We start from the raw sequence: 15,464 nt of genomic DNA, 5'->3' as shown, positions 1-15,464 counted from the left end.
AAAGTATCGTAATTATGTGATTTTATCTCTAATAATTATACAAATTTTACTTATTTAAGTTATATATATTACTAATTTAAGTAATATACATAAATTAAAATTATAATATATGTAACTTAAATAATTTAAAAATTTTATAATTACAATATTTAAGAAACTAAAATCATATAATTACGATACTTAAGGAATTAAGTTTTCTTAATTATAATTTAAGAAATCAAAATCACGCAATTATGTTACTTAATGTGTGAAGTCCCACATCGGTTAGGAAGGAGAATAAAGCATGCCATATATATGGGTGTGGATACCTTCCTTGTGTGGACGCGTTTTGGGGTGGCATGCGTGCCATTGCCAGAAGCTACTCAATTAGAACCTTAGAAAATAAAATTGCACAATTATCTAATAGTAGAGAGTTAAAAACATAATTAAGCCTAATAAATTATATTCACTTCTCTTGATAAGAATGAATTATTGGAAATAATGCTTAGATCAAGTGTTTGAAAAGAAAAATATATATATTTTTGGAGAACTTGAAAAAAAAAAGTCATATCCCCATGAATCTAACAATTAGAGATATGTTATATTATTTTAATCTAATAATTAGAGATATGTTATTTATTAGAAGTGTTAGATTTAGGAGTGTAAACGTGTCGGGTTGGACTAAGTTTAAATGAATTTATTATTCAACTCAATCAAAATTTAATGGTTGAGTTGGGTTAGATTTTGTATATGTTTTTTTTAAAAAAAATCAAAATCAATCCAAATCAATCACAAGCAAGTCAGATTAAGTTAGGTCAATTGTGTCAACATAATTACATTTATTTAATTTTTATAAAAATTTAAATATATTTAAATAGATGTAAATTATTTTATATTTTGTTACAAATCAATGTTATTAATTGATCAAGCAAATAATGATACAAACTAAATTCTAAAATAAATATGCTAATTTATTACATTATTATCGACTCAAATAACCTATATTAATACAATATAAAATTTAAAATAAATATATTATATTGTTATAATGTTATTAAAAAAATACAATATTTATTACTAAACAAAAGTGATAAAAAAATATTATTTTAAATAAGTATTAACACTAATTTATTATTATTATCATCATTATCGATATTATATATAATCGAATTAAAATAAATCAGTAATTAAAAAATACAAAACTCATTATTTAACCTGTAAAATATTAAATTTTAATCATATAATCCAAACTCATATAATCAATTTGATTCAATTAGAGTTTATAAGTGATTGATCTCCACTTCCACCTCTAGTTAAACTAAAAAAAAAACGACTCTTTTGAAGTTAGAATGATTTAATTTCTCCTGAATTAAAGTTATGATGACATTTTTTATTAAAATAGAAAAGGAAATTAATGTAATATACATTCTGACAGAAAAATAATGTCATTTTCTTAAAAAGAAACAAGAAACAAAATGGAATGAAAGGCAAAAAGATAGTCAGTCATATATATCTAAATCATTTTTTTGGTAAATGATATACATCTCAATCATTAAGTCTGAAAATTTGGACATCGAAATGTCATATCCATGCATAAATCCCAGTGAGGTTCATAATCAATCCCTATAAATTATTGCAAATAGTAGTAAGGTATTCCATAATCATAAAAAATTTCATTATTATGTTCTTGTTGGGCATTGGGCATTCATTAATTGCTCAGAAGCCTTATAATTGATCGCACGTTCCCTTTCTCTATAAAATTATAAATCAAAATAATTACCTCCTTCATCTTCAAATTATACCACTATCCCACTTTTCCTTATTTTGGGTTTTAGATTTTATGCACTCGTGACATATTTATTAGAATATCATTATGCTCACGATTTTATGAATTTATTCTTTTTCACCGGCACATAAAAGTATTTTAAAATTTAAATATAATATTTATTTTTACGATTTGATATAAAAGGTGTTCCACGAGAGTTTATTAATGATTAAAAGTGATTTCCATTTTTCTATAAACTTATTAAATTGAGAAGTATATTATAATATTTTAATTTATTAATAAATTTCTCAATTTAGTTTATAAATAGTTTTCCTTCAATAAGAACTTGTTAAATAAATACTTCATTAAATTATTTACTTAAGTACACCCTTATTTACCAGTCCAAAAATATACGCCTTTATTTAAAATCATTTATGAAAATCATTTTTTAACATTATAAAAAAGTTTAAAACTTAAAAAGGTTGAATCTGGTTGGATAAACAATGTATTTTAAGATATTATATAATAAACTTTTATATAATAAGAACTTATGTTATAAGTGTTTAAAATTTAATAAATTGTTACATTTGGATATACATGTTAATAAGTATTTATATAGTTTAAAAATGTTTAGATATATAATTATTTAAGTAGTAATAAAATGTTATAAAATGTTATCTTATTTTAAAAATTAAAAAATTATAAATAAAAATTTGACTAAAAAAATTAAATAATTTTAAAAAATGATAATATACATCACAATAATACTAAATATGATAAAAAAAAATATTAGTCACCATTCTACTAATTTTAGTTTATAAAAAAATTTAAATTAATAATAAAATATAATAAATCTATTATATATAATCATTAAAAATTAAGAGTCATAAATTTAAAAATTAATAAATTAAATATATTTTATAAAATAATGTTTAAAAATTATTATATAAATATCAAAAACAAAATTAATTGAGATGTGCTATTTTAGAGAAAAAATTATGATTTTTATATAATAGGAAAATGTAAATTTTGGAAGGAAGAGATAAAAAATTTTGGAGGAAAAAAGAACAAAAACTTTTTGAGAGAGAAATGAAAACTTTTGGAAGGAGTAATAAAAAAAATATATAACTATTTTTAATGAAAGAATAAAAAAATAAAAAAAAATTATTTGTTTTAGGATTCAAACTTGATTATTTATTAATAAGTTTCAACATAAGTTAAGTAATAATTTATGTCGGACATCTTATCCAAATAAGCTCAAAACATCTAATGAGTTATTTGTAAGATATTTTATAAGTTTGTCATAACACTTTCATAAGCACTTATAAAATAAAATAAGTACAAAAAAATTATCTTGAAGGTTTTGTTTTTCGTCAAGAAGGGACAAACAAATATCTTAAAATACATGAAGTCAACCCAAAAGATGTTCTTAATTGACACACACTACAATCCTTTCCTTTTGTACTCTAAGGATGATAAGTATTCTCCTTAATCAAATAAAAAGTGTTAATTTTGTGAAATACATTTAATGCAAACATTTATTATTGCACCAACAAACATATCACTTTGCAAGGAAGTAACACGAAGCACCTAGACGAGTGCAACTTTCGGATTTGCATTAGTCATCTTCAAAAATGACCTATATAAAGAAGCTCATACAACTTATAGAAATGGAAGTTGAAAACTAAAGACCATTTATTTTTTCATTCATTCTCTATAAAGTACATTCTATACTTAAATGTTTTTATCTAGTTTTGCGTGTAACACGAATACCTTGATAGTTTACTCAACTCAAACTTTGTATTTCTTTCTTGATGCTTAGAGAAACTTCGTTGTTTAAAGAATACTTGGTATTGAAATTTGGAGATACTTTCTTATTCAAAGAATACTTTGGTAGTTTGCTTTAAGAGGCAAATCAAAGGACATTTAGGTTAAAATAGAAGTGGTTTGTGAAAGCATACTTGTATATTTATGAAAGATAGTGAAACTTAATGAAATTAATCAAGAACTAAATGTAGTTTTGGTAGTTGAGACAAACCATTAAAAATACTTTTTTTTTCTTTATTTTGTTTGTACTCTTTGGTCTTACGTAACTACTTCATTGTTTAAATCAAAAGAGAAAAAAAAATGTATTGAGTTTTTGATAGATACTATTCAACCCCTTTTCTAGTGTCTGTTTTTTTTTTTCCCAAAGCTTGGTATCAGAGCTCAACCTTTGACGGGGTTAAGTCTTTAACAATGCCAAAGGAATAGATTATAGATGGAAAGTAGTGAAGGACAATACCTACCTGAAGTAGCTTCTTGTATAGTGTCTCCAACCTTTAATAGAGAAGACTACTCATATTAGAAGGACATAATAGAATTTTTCATTAAGTCCAACTTTGGAAGATTATCATAGGTGGTGATATTCTCATGTAAAGCTTAAGAGTGAGTAGCTTAGGACGACTACAACACTTTGTAGTTCAACACAAAAGTAAGATACATCCTAGCTTTCTCTTTGTTAAGAATGAAGAATAACAAGTTTTGCAGCTGCAAGACTATAAAGGTGATAAAGGATGCCATTTGGGTAACACATGAAGGTATTAAGGATGTGAGGCTCAAGATAGCAATTATTTTTTAGAGACACCATGAGTTGTTATTCATGAAGGAAAATGAAACTATTGACAAAATGTTTGGAGGGGTCCAAACTATTCTCAATGGATTAAAATTCCTGGGAATTGAGTTTACCAAAGTTCAAAATAACTTGAAGATCCTATGAAACCCCCCTAAGGTTTAGGAGCCCAATGCCACTACCATCTCTAAGGCATGTGACCTAAAAACTCTAATGTTGGATGAACTCTTCGAAGCCTTAAAAGCATTCATGAAGTTCATCTAAACAACATAGATCACATGGAGCCAAATGATTTTATTACTTTAAGAACTAGTGAAACCAACAAAGGGAAAAAGCAATGGAAAACTCTCAAGGAGGAGTCTAGGCACAGTTTCTTAGATGAAAGCTTGGAGGACTCTAGATACATTGAGATTTCTCTTATCTCTAAGAAATTCAAGAATATGTTGAAAAAGAAGGGGAGACTTAGAAGCTTCCACAAAAAAAAAGAACAAGTTCAAGAAGCATATCAAGGAAAAAAATAAGTAAATCATTTGCTTCAAATATGGGCTCATAAAGGTTGAATGCCTAAAGCTCTGAAAAATATGGTCCAACAAAAAGATGATCATCTAAAAAGATCTAAATAACATTAATTCAGATGATGAAAAAGTCAGCATTTTTCTCATGGTAGATGCAAACAAAACAAAGATAAAGATAAAGATTGTTCTAAACTCTACTTTTGATTTGTCCAATGAGTCAAATAATAACTTTAATGAAAGAGATGTTTTATGAAACTCTTATGACAAATTTTCTTATGATCACTCTTGAGTATGAAAAATTTAAAGAAAAATATAAATTTATGATATCTAAAAATTAAAGACTCAAAAAGGATCTATCATATGTTTTCAATGAGATATAGGATCTCAAAAGCAAAGCCACAAGCACTGATCCATTTGAAGTTACAACATGAAAAACTAAAATTGTACAATTCAAAAAGATTGTCATTTGACAAACATGGTATTGGCTATGAGGGAAAGAAATATAAAAACTTCCTCTCCAATGTCAAAAATAATCTTGTATAATGTTTGTGATAAAGGTGGTCACCACGTCAAACAGATGTGATATGAAGAGAAAACATGAGGTGTCTGAGGGCAAGAGAACTAACAGAAAAGGACAAAAAATGATTTGAGTACTAAAGTATCAAATAATTATTGTTGCATGAATTCTTGGTGAAAAAATGGAAAGATTTACACTAGTGTCTAGATAATGGTTGTTAATGACATATGACGAGAAGAATATCTATGTTCTTATAATTTTAACTCCATGATATATCAGTCTCGTTCAAAAATAATGAGAAATGAAAGGCCAAAAATATAAATAAAATTAATAAGAACTTTATAAAAGATCAAAAGTCTTAAAAGATTATTTTTCCTTCTAGACCTTTGATATTACCTATATCTATGATTTTTTTAAAAATGAAAAATTATTTTTTTTAAAATGTTATAAGACAAAAAAATAAAAGAAAAAAGAAAGAAGAAATCACATCTATTAAAATTTATCATTAGAGTTATGTCGAACTAGTTTGTTTAAATTTTAACAATATATTATAAAAAACACTTTTTAAAAAATTATTTAAGCAAAAAAGTATTTATTTTAAAAACAAGCAATTTAGACAAATATATTAGAAATTAATTTATTTTATTAAAAAAATACTTTTTAATAATTCTTTTTAAACAAACAAGCTAATTATTTGTACAATGATTTTATGATAGTAGTATTTTTTTTCATCTATCTCACCACTGTTATATTTTCTGTGTGTCATTAGAAAACTAAAAATTGGAGTAATCGGCAGCAAATAGTTAGACAAGTAAAAGACAATCAGAATTGAGCTGATCATCCGCAGCAACATTCAGATTTCAGAGACTAAAAAAGATTAAAAAAAAGGGAAAAATAACAGAAAAAGACGAGAATAAGAAAAAGGGAAAAATATAAGAAATTAAGGAAAACACTTTTTGTCTTTTGACAGCGCAAACGTGGACGGCAGACAGAGAAGGAATCGGGTAACCTCTCGTCTTACGTCTCTTTTTCCTTCAAATTTTAAATAACAAAATAATTAAAAATAAAAAAACAGTAAAATTGATTTAAAAAAATGAAAAATAACAATAAGACAACACAACATAACACAAAGTAAAATTGAATTTATTTAAAAATAAAAATCCAACCAAAAAAAGGAAACAGGATTCCTATAATCCTCATGCTTGGTTTTTTCCGTTCACATTCTTCTTCTTCTCTCTCTCTCTCTCTCCCTCTTTCTCTCTCCTCTTTCTCTCTCCTCACACCAAACCACACCAGCTTCCTCCCTTCATCTCAATATTTTCTTATTTGTGGAACTGCTTTTGTCTCCTCCTCTTTGATCTTCCACAAGCTCCTCTCCCTTTTGCTTTCTCAATCCGTTTCGGTAAAAAAGTTCACTTTTTTTTTGGCCCCTTTTGGGGTTCCTGAACGCGTTAAAGATACTGTTTTTGTTGGGTCAATGGGGTCCTATTTTCTAAAATTGCGGCCTCAATTTTTGCGGTCTGGGGGTGATTGATTTGGGGGGAAGGAATGTAGCTGGAGGAGGTGGTGTTGTGTTCTCAATAAGAATTTCATCCTCATTCAAAGGGGGTGTTGTAAATTTCTTAAATTTGATCCGTTTTGATCTACCCTTACATTGAATTGGTTCTAATTTAATGACTTGGTTGTGAAATCTCATTGGATTTGGGCGGGTGTTTGAAGAAAGTTAGGATTTTTGACTCCGGTGAATCTGTGGGGGTGTTATTCTTTTCTCTCGTTTGGGATTGTGCACAATCACTTGCTGAATTGGGCACAAATCTGAGCCAAAAAGTTCATTCTTGTTGCTTGTGGTTGGAGGTGCATTGAAGGTCATTTCATCATGGAGCATGTGATTGGTGGAAAGTTTAAATTGGGAAGAAAAATTGGGAGTGGGTCTTTTGGGGAGCTCTATTTAGGTATGTATGCTCATGTTTCTTTCTCCTTCTTTGTATGATTTTATTTTGCTGCATTTTATCGTATTGTTTTATGTTTTTTTTATTGCTGTAAACATGTTTGGTTATATTTGTGTCTTATGTCAGGGGTTAATGTACAAACTGGAGAGGAGGTGGCTGTTAAGCTGGTATGTTAAGTTTTCTTAAAGCTTTTATTATTGAATTCTTTCATGAATTTGTAGAGAACTAGAGATCGGTTGATCTTTTTGTTTTTTTCCTTTCTTTCTGGTGGTTCTCAAATCTGAATGTATTTACAGTGTATATATATATATAATTTTTTTTATTATTATTACTGCCATGTTATAGGTGCGAAGTGTTTGTCTGTTTTGCTGATTTATAGTATATCATCTTAGAAAATGCTTTAATCTGTTTTATACAATGGTATAAATACCTTGTTTTAATTTACTTCTGCTTTTTGGACTATATATCGTGCATTCTGGGTCTTTTGTTATTCTATGTGGTAGTCATTGTCACTTTTGGTGCATATTTTTACAACAAAGTTTATATTTGATTTCTGATCATATTTTGCTGGTTTTTGAGGTCTATTTTTGTTACCAGTTAATGGTATTTATTTATTAATAATATTCTACATTTCAAATTCCTAACAATCCCATCTTGTTCCATCAAAAAATTCCAGGAACCTGTGAAAACCAGGCATCCACAGCTTCACTATGAGTCAAAATTGTATATGCTTCTTCAAGGAGGAAGTAAGTGTACATCCCTCTTTCTTTTTAGCATATAGGATACTAAAAGTGTTCCCTAATCTAATGCTAGAACATTCAGGCAAATGTATCTTAATCATTATATGATATACACATTTGTCCTTTTTTCTTGATTCTGGGGTATGACATGATTGTTGTACCAGATCTTCTTCTAGGAATGAAATAAGAACCATTAGTCTCAAACCTTTGCCTTCAAAGGAAAAATGAAGAATGTAAAGATGTTTAAAAAATGAAAATTTCTGTTTGAGTAATCCAATATGCCTTTTCCTTTATGAAGCGGGGATTCCCCACCTCAAGTGGTTTGGAGTTGAGGGAGACTACAATGTCATGGTTATTGACCTTCTTGGACCAAGCCTGGAAGATTTATTCAATTATTGTAACCGAAAGTTCTCATTGAAGACAGTGTTAATGCTTGCTGATCAATTGGTAAGTCTCTATGGTAACTATTTTCATAGAAGGGGCTTTAAAAGTGATACTAATGTTTTTTGCTTCATATTCTTGTTTCTTTTCAGATTAACAGAGTTGAATATATGCATTCAAGAGGTTTCCTTCACCGCGACATAAAGCCGGACAATTTTCTAATGGGTCTAGGACGAAAAGCAAATCAAGTATGTTATTGTTGAAGATAGTTTCTTTCAACTTATATTTGCTTTTATTCTTCTTTTGTTGCTCCTTTCTATTCCCTTATATAATGCGGAAGCAGTATACCTTTGTGAATTTTAATGGGGTGGGGTAGAGGAATCTGAATGACCTACAAATGATTTTCATTGTCCTATAAAAGATGGTTTTTGAATGACCTACTTTGGGGACCATATATCATGCACTCTGAGGATGACTGTGAATATAGCGAAGTCATTAAGATGAAGATCTAAATAGCCTTTTGGAGGACTTGGCTTTTGATTGAATATAGTCATTTGATCAAATTTGTTGTCGTTATTGTTTAGACTTTGGAAGATTTTGGTTGTTTTTTACAGTCTTTATATAAATGGAAAGGAATTACATATTAAAGTGATTCTCATACAGTGGGAAAAAAAAAAATCAAAATATAAGCTTGCTGAGTGATGTTAGGAATTGGTAGTTTTGTACTCTTAATCCCATGTTTGTCTTTTAGTTGGTCAAGGACATTCTTGCTTCTTGGTCCTTTACAATCCTAAACAAATGTCACTAGTGCATTTTTCTTATTTTCATACCACATACAACTCCATGTTGTTTAGTTCATAATATAGAATGCCATGTCATCATGTCATGTGTTTTTCTTACTTTGGTTCCACATATCATATGGTCAGTGATTGGCCAGCATTTTGTGTTAATTCTCTGTTAGGACAGACAGAAGGATTAGGGAGAGTTAGAACAGTTAGGGGCAATTACAGCAGTTAGTTAGTCAAGGCTAATTAGATAATACGGGGAATAACGATGAAGGATTCATTCAAAGAATTAAAAAAAATTTGTACCTTTTGATTGTTTGCTTTATTCAATTTCTCTTTTTAAAGCTTGTAGCATATTCTTTTCTTCTTTAAAGTTATGGATGTTATACATGACTTGTTTGTGCATCTTATACTTCCCATCTATTTTAATGGAATCCAATTCTTTTGTCCAACTAAAATTAAATGCATGATAATTTTTGATGATATAACTTGGTCAAACATGCAAATTTTAACTATATGTCATTCTGGCTTTGTCATTTCAGGTGTATGCCATAGACTATGGCCTTGCAAAAAAATATAGGGATCTTCAGACTCATAGGCACATACCATACAGGTTGGTTTTGTCTCATTATTTAAGGAGGGAGTAATATTAGTTAAGCAACAACACTTGGGCAAACCAAACCTGCATTAATAAACTACTGATCATTCCTTCTTTGTTTCTATGCATTTGCATCACTTTAATAGGCTATTATGCATTTATACTGTCTTTTGGTGGAAGGCCTTCACTTAAATGTATGTATTATTACTACTGTATTTTAATAATAAATAATATTATTATACTTGTGATAATAAAATTATTATCAAACTTGCTACATCAAATTCCCACTGATAGAATGGTGTGTGACACCCATCCAAACCGAATTCAGGGCATTGGAACCCCCTTGTTTGAAGTAGAGCCTCCTTGATCGCAATCTTTTATTTTTATTATTATAATCTGAGAGAAAGAAAATAGAGAGAGGATCAAATGTATTGAATTTGAAAGAATGATTTCATGTCATTGCTCAATCAGTTTCTAATAGATATTTATTGGGACAATTCAAGCTAACTAACCGTGCTGACTGAGCACTGATCTAAAAGACTGACAGAGATGGCTAATAGTTGACTCTTTGGCTAGGATACAATACAATGGAGACTAGACCAAGTCCTTGCACTCAGATACCAAGATTTTGCATAACATTTTTTTAAAAGTCGTATTTGTTTTCATTGTGTAGGGAAAACAAGAACCTTACTGGCACAGCACGCTATGCAAGTGTCAACACTCATCTTGGAATTGGTGAGTAATATTTTGTGCTGGTTTATTTCTTTTTCTGTTAGCAGAAAATAATTAGAGGTGAATTATTATATTACTTGACTTGATTGTTTTCTATAAACTAATTATATTTATTTTACTGATAGAACAAAGCAGAAGGGATGATCTGGAATCTCTTGGTTATGTGCTTATGTATTTCTTAAGAGGAAGGTTGGATAATTGAGAAATACTTCTACTTTACCCCTTTTGGAGGTTTTGATGTTTTTACATAATTTTCTCACTGTCATCTTTCTTTCTTACATTTTCCTTTTTTCAGTCTTCCCTGGCAAGGACTGAAGGCTGGCACTAAAAAACAAAAATATGATAAAATCAGTGAGACAAAAGTGTCAACTCCCATAGAGGTATTATGACTAACTGGATCTGTAAGGTTTTTTTGGAGAAAATAAAAGTAGATCTTGATTTGATACTTTAAATTAGGTTAGATATTCTGTTGCCATAGAGGCTAATAAAGACAGGCCAGGCTAACTCCATAATATTTTGGACATTTGAATGTTGATACTTATGCAAGCACTGTTGCAGGTTTCTTGTACACTAGAAATTTGGAACTTAGTTACAAAGTGTTATTTCATAATAGTTATTTCTATGTCAATACTTCGTTAATTATTTCTATTTAATACTAATTGACCAAATGCTCTCGGGTCAATGTTCACTTTTTAATTCTTAACCCTATATTAATCCTTGCATTCAACAGTAGGCACTTGACATATTTTAATTTTATTGATCCTGTTGAATAATGTTTTTTGTATAAACAGGTTCTATGCAAATCATATCCCTCCGAGTTTGTATCATACTTCCATTATTGCCGATCATTGCAGTTTGAGGACAAGCCAGATTACTCGTACTTAAAGAGACTTTTCCGAGACCTATTTATTCGAGAAGGTACGTTACCCAAAATATTTAATTGGGATAATGTGTTCAGTATATTATGCTGGAAATTTCCAGCATATTTAGTGGCTGTAAATTGATCTTGACATTGTTTGTGCAGGCTATCAGTTTGACTACATTTTTGACTGGACTATGTTGAAGTATCCACAGATTGGTGGCACCTCTAGAGGGCGAGTTAGTACTTTTGTGCTTGCTTATTTTGTTCATGTTGTCTATTGTTGGTCACTTACTGTAATTGTAATAACAGCATGGCACTGGCAAGGCAGCTATGCATGCAGGTCCACATGTACAAAAACAAGAAAAGATCTCAGGTTCATTCTCTTTCAGCTGAATAAGATAATGAAGTTTGATGCCTTAATGAGCCTGACCTTAGGTGGTCAGGAATTTTGAATTTAATACATGAGGTGTCAGAAAATAATTTTATGAAAGCAGTCAACTGTAGTTATGTTTTTTCATGGCTCATATCAAAGTTAAATTAACATACTTTAATCAATTTCCATTTTGTATTATTTTGGTCATGCAATTTCTTTCAGTTGGGAAAGAGATAAGAGAGAAATTCTCTGGTGCAGTTGAAGCATTCTCCCGGAGGAACCCTGCAAATGCAAGTCCTCGTCCTGATCACACCAAACATAGGAGTTTTGATGATGTACCAGTACAAAAGGATTTGGTAATATTGATTATTCAACAATAAGAATATTATATGAATCTCCATTTGAAGTTTTCATATGCGTATATTAGAAATGTCATTTTTTATTCATTTCCTGTTTTCACTAATTATAACTATAAAAATGTCATTTCCTTCAATTTACTTTCTAAGTTTTGTATATGGCGAGAACACCAAAATATTATTTTCACCACTTTCGTACAAATCATCGAAATTAGAAAACATGAAAATTGGGTGTTTTTGTAATTATTAAAACAGGAAATGAAAATGAAAATGTTTTTATTGGGAAAGACCCAAGTCCCACATCGACTAGAGATTAAACAATTAAATAGTATATAAGTGGAAAACAACTCTCACCTTATAAGCCGATTTTGTAGGGTTGAGTTAGACTTAAATCCACTATTCTAAGATGGTATCAGAGCCAATGGTTCGACCAAGTAACTGGTGATCGGCTCAGACGAGTATTGGCTGGATCCAAGAGTGGGATCCTGAATGGAATTAGGCAGAAGATCCAAGAGTAGGATCATTCTATTGGGAAAAATCCAAGTCCCACATCGACCAGAGATTAGACAATTAAATAGTATATAAGTGGAAAACAACCCTCTCCTTATAAGCCGGTTTTGTAGGGTTAAGTTAGGCTTAAATCCACTATTCTAAGATGGTATCAGAGCTATCCTAGATTCTTAAAAATGGGCTACCTACCATTGATACATGTACCATGGGCACGAGGAGGTGTATTCAAGTCCTGCCAATTAAAAAAAGGGCCACCTACCATTCATTGATACATTCACCATGGACATGAGGGAGTGTATTCAAGTCCCGCCAATCCTAGATCATTAAAAAGGGCCATCTACCATTTATCCACGTACCAAGCCCAATAGTGCTGGATGTGAGGGGGGTGTATTGGGAAAAACTCAAGTCCCACATCGACTAGAGATTAGATAATTAAATAGTATATAAGTGGAAAGCAACCCTCACCTTATAAGCCGGTTTTTTAGGGTTGAGTTAGACTTAAATTCACTATTCTAAGAGTTTTCTCAAAACAAGGGGACCTCTTATTTTCTAGATATCTGGTTTGTAGAGATGTCGCATGCAGCATGCTATTATCTTTTCTATGGAGAGGGTTTATAATTTGGACTGAGTACATCTTTCATGGAAGAAATGGGGAAGTGAAAAAGAACTGAGAGAAACATGGCTTAATGGGGAGAGTATAGAGAGATTATTCTACTCTCAAGAATGAGGACGAAATTCACTGGCTCTATTTTTTCTACTGTTAGTTCATAGTTCAATCAGATTTATTTATGCATAATTGAGATTGTCACTTGTGTTTAATTATCAACTGTTCATGTATGTTTAACTTTACCTTGTATTGACAGCACTATGCCCAACACAACCCCGCTCGTTATGGCAGCACTTCAAGAAGACCCATGATCTCATCAAACAAGCAGACTTCCTCTGGTGACCATACCGGCAGGCCAACCTTAAGTGGTGGCCGTCCATCTGGTGCTCATAGAATTCAACCTGTATATGACACCAAACAAGCAACTTACACACGCAGTGGCTCTATAATAAGAGGCCACCGTGATGATCCTCTTAGGAGCTTTGAGCTCCTCAATATCAGAAAGTAATTAAGTGAAGGGTGTGTCTTTTTGTTGTCATATCTGAATTGTGACACACCTGAGAATGCAAGACACCTTTTTATTCAAGAATATTCTCAAGCATTGTGCAAAGAAACCAAAGAATCAAGTTCATGGATGTTACTCAATTACCATTGAGGTCATTATGGCATATGATCTCCTGATATCAGTTTTGGACCAAGGTGGACTTTTTTCTGCCCCAGAATTGCTTCAGAAGGTTTCTCAGCCACTGTAACGTGTTCTTAAAACGTCCCAAAGAGAATTCAACTGAGATTCTTTTTATATTTAATTTCTGTACTAGATGAGACCTGAATTGTAGTAAGTTTTATGACACACCATGCTATTGTTTGTGAACAATGAGGTCAAACGCTGCCTGTATGTTATTAACACGTCTCTTGAGAATGAAATTTATTTACAAGCTAGTACTTGGTTTCAAACTGGCTAACGGAGGAAATTTAATGGAAAACACATCAATAATTGAAAGGATGATACTCACATTGAACTTCTGAGTCACCAGAAAGGGGTTTTGGAAATAATTCTAGTTATAGTTTATAACTGAGTTTGAGAACCTCAAACAAACCAACAAATAAAAAAAAAATAAAAAAAAGCAACCAGCTAAAAAAACATGTCCGCAAAACAGAAGTGTGAATTTGGAACTTCAAATGCATAAGGAGCCATAGTAAATTATTCCCAACTTATAAGTTACACTCTGAGAAATTCATGTTTCTGTTTTTCTTGATTTCCCTGAAGACAACTGAGGTGGGAAAAACCAGTGATGATCACTGTAAAGAAATTACAATGTCATAATGCATAATTCATTAAAGTCCGTGGTTTATGGAAACACGAACAATGATTGTACATTTGTCGCATTTTAAAGTTTACTAGAATCAAATATCGTCTTAATGTCACATCCATTTGCACCGATTGTGATGCGCCACCAAACACACTCTAAGTTTGTGAGCATGTAGCTCGGAAATGTGTATGACATAGAATTACTGTTATATAGTATTTGTCTTTGTTAGATAAGACAATATATCATGTAGGACGCATTTAAGTGTTAATCATTAATTTAAGAATGAAGTGTGTGTTTGGTTTACTTTTCATTATTTATGTTGGCCCATAAATTCATGTCAAATGTCCAATTTAATGCAGAAGCTACTCGATAAAGCTTCAATGTGACATGCATCCAAACTTGTTCTCTTTAAGTTTGTTAAGTCTTTTTATTTGTTTAGAAAACGCTTAGATGTTATGACTTCTATTTCACATTGGAAGAGAAAAGCAAAAGCTACTGTGTGCTTTTAGTTTAGTTATTGGACATGGTTCTCAGCACTCACATTTATAAAATCATCGTTTCAAACAAGCAATTCAATAAATTGAGACAGCATAGAGCTTTTAGTCGTGTGCTATATTAATTTTTGGTCCAACTTTTTTGGATTGAGTAGTTATTTTAAAACTAAAATTGAAAATACAAATTTAAGAGTAAATTAAAAGTTGTTTCACATATTTTTAACTTAAGATAGATTACTCTTGAGAAATGAGAGAGATATAGAAAATGGCAAGAAAGAGAAAAAAAAACTTTTTTTTATTCTAAAAGCTCCTTTACTTAATTTATTTCTTTATATAAATATTAAGCTGGTCAATTTTTAATATTTTTTTAAAAAATATTT

The 15,464-nt window shown here is 30.3% G+C and overlaps 1 protein-coding gene across 2 annotated transcripts; it reads left to right on the top strand.

Moving 5' to 3' along the window:
* The first annotated feature begins 6,590 nt into the window (after positions 1–6,590).
* LOC109808347 (casein kinase 1-like protein 10) lies at positions 6,591–14,219 on the top strand. 2 transcript variants are annotated; one of them, XM_020371321.3, is made up of 14 exons: positions 6,591–7,339; positions 7,463–7,503; positions 8,013–8,082; positions 8,375–8,523; positions 8,610–8,705; positions 9,785–9,855; positions 10,514–10,575; positions 10,698–10,761; positions 10,868–10,952; positions 11,364–11,490; positions 11,597–11,670; positions 11,744–11,807; positions 12,066–12,163; positions 13,537–14,219. In XM_020371321.3, exons 1-14 carry the CDS (start codon positions 7,264–7,266, stop codon positions 13,786–13,788), a joined length of 1,329 nt encoding a protein of 442 aa, XP_020226910.2. In that variant the 5' UTR covers positions 6,591–7,263; the 3' UTR covers positions 13,789–14,219. The 2 variants fall into 2 exon arrangements, with proteins under 2 accessions (XP_020226910.2, XP_020226901.2); XM_020371312.3 differs by having other exon boundaries at positions 6,593–7,339; positions 12,030–12,163.
* Positions 14,220–15,464: the final 1,245 nt, after the last annotated feature.

This window comes from Cajanus cajan, chromosome 7 (assembly GCF_000230855.2).
Source record: "Cajanus cajan strain Asha chromosome 7, NIPB_CcT2T_4, whole genome shotgun sequence".
Taxonomy (NCBI): domain Eukaryota; kingdom Viridiplantae; phylum Streptophyta; class Magnoliopsida; order Fabales; family Fabaceae; genus Cajanus; species Cajanus cajan.
Note: the sequence above shows the minus strand (reverse complement) of the source record. Positions and strands in the feature narration are given on the sequence as shown.

Coding starts and splice junctions, on each gene's coding strand:
- LOC109808347 (XM_020371312.3), top strand. CDS start 7,264: ATGGAGCATGTGATTGGTGGAAAGTTTAAATTGGGAAGAAAAATTGGG. Junction 7,504..8,012: donor AGGAGGTGGCTGTTAAGCTG/GTATGTTAAGTT, acceptor AAAAAATTCCAG/GAACCTGTGAAAACCAGGCA. Junction 12,164..13,536: donor TACCAGTACAAAAGGATTTG/GTAATATTGATT, acceptor TTGTATTGACAG/CACTATGCCCAACACAACCC.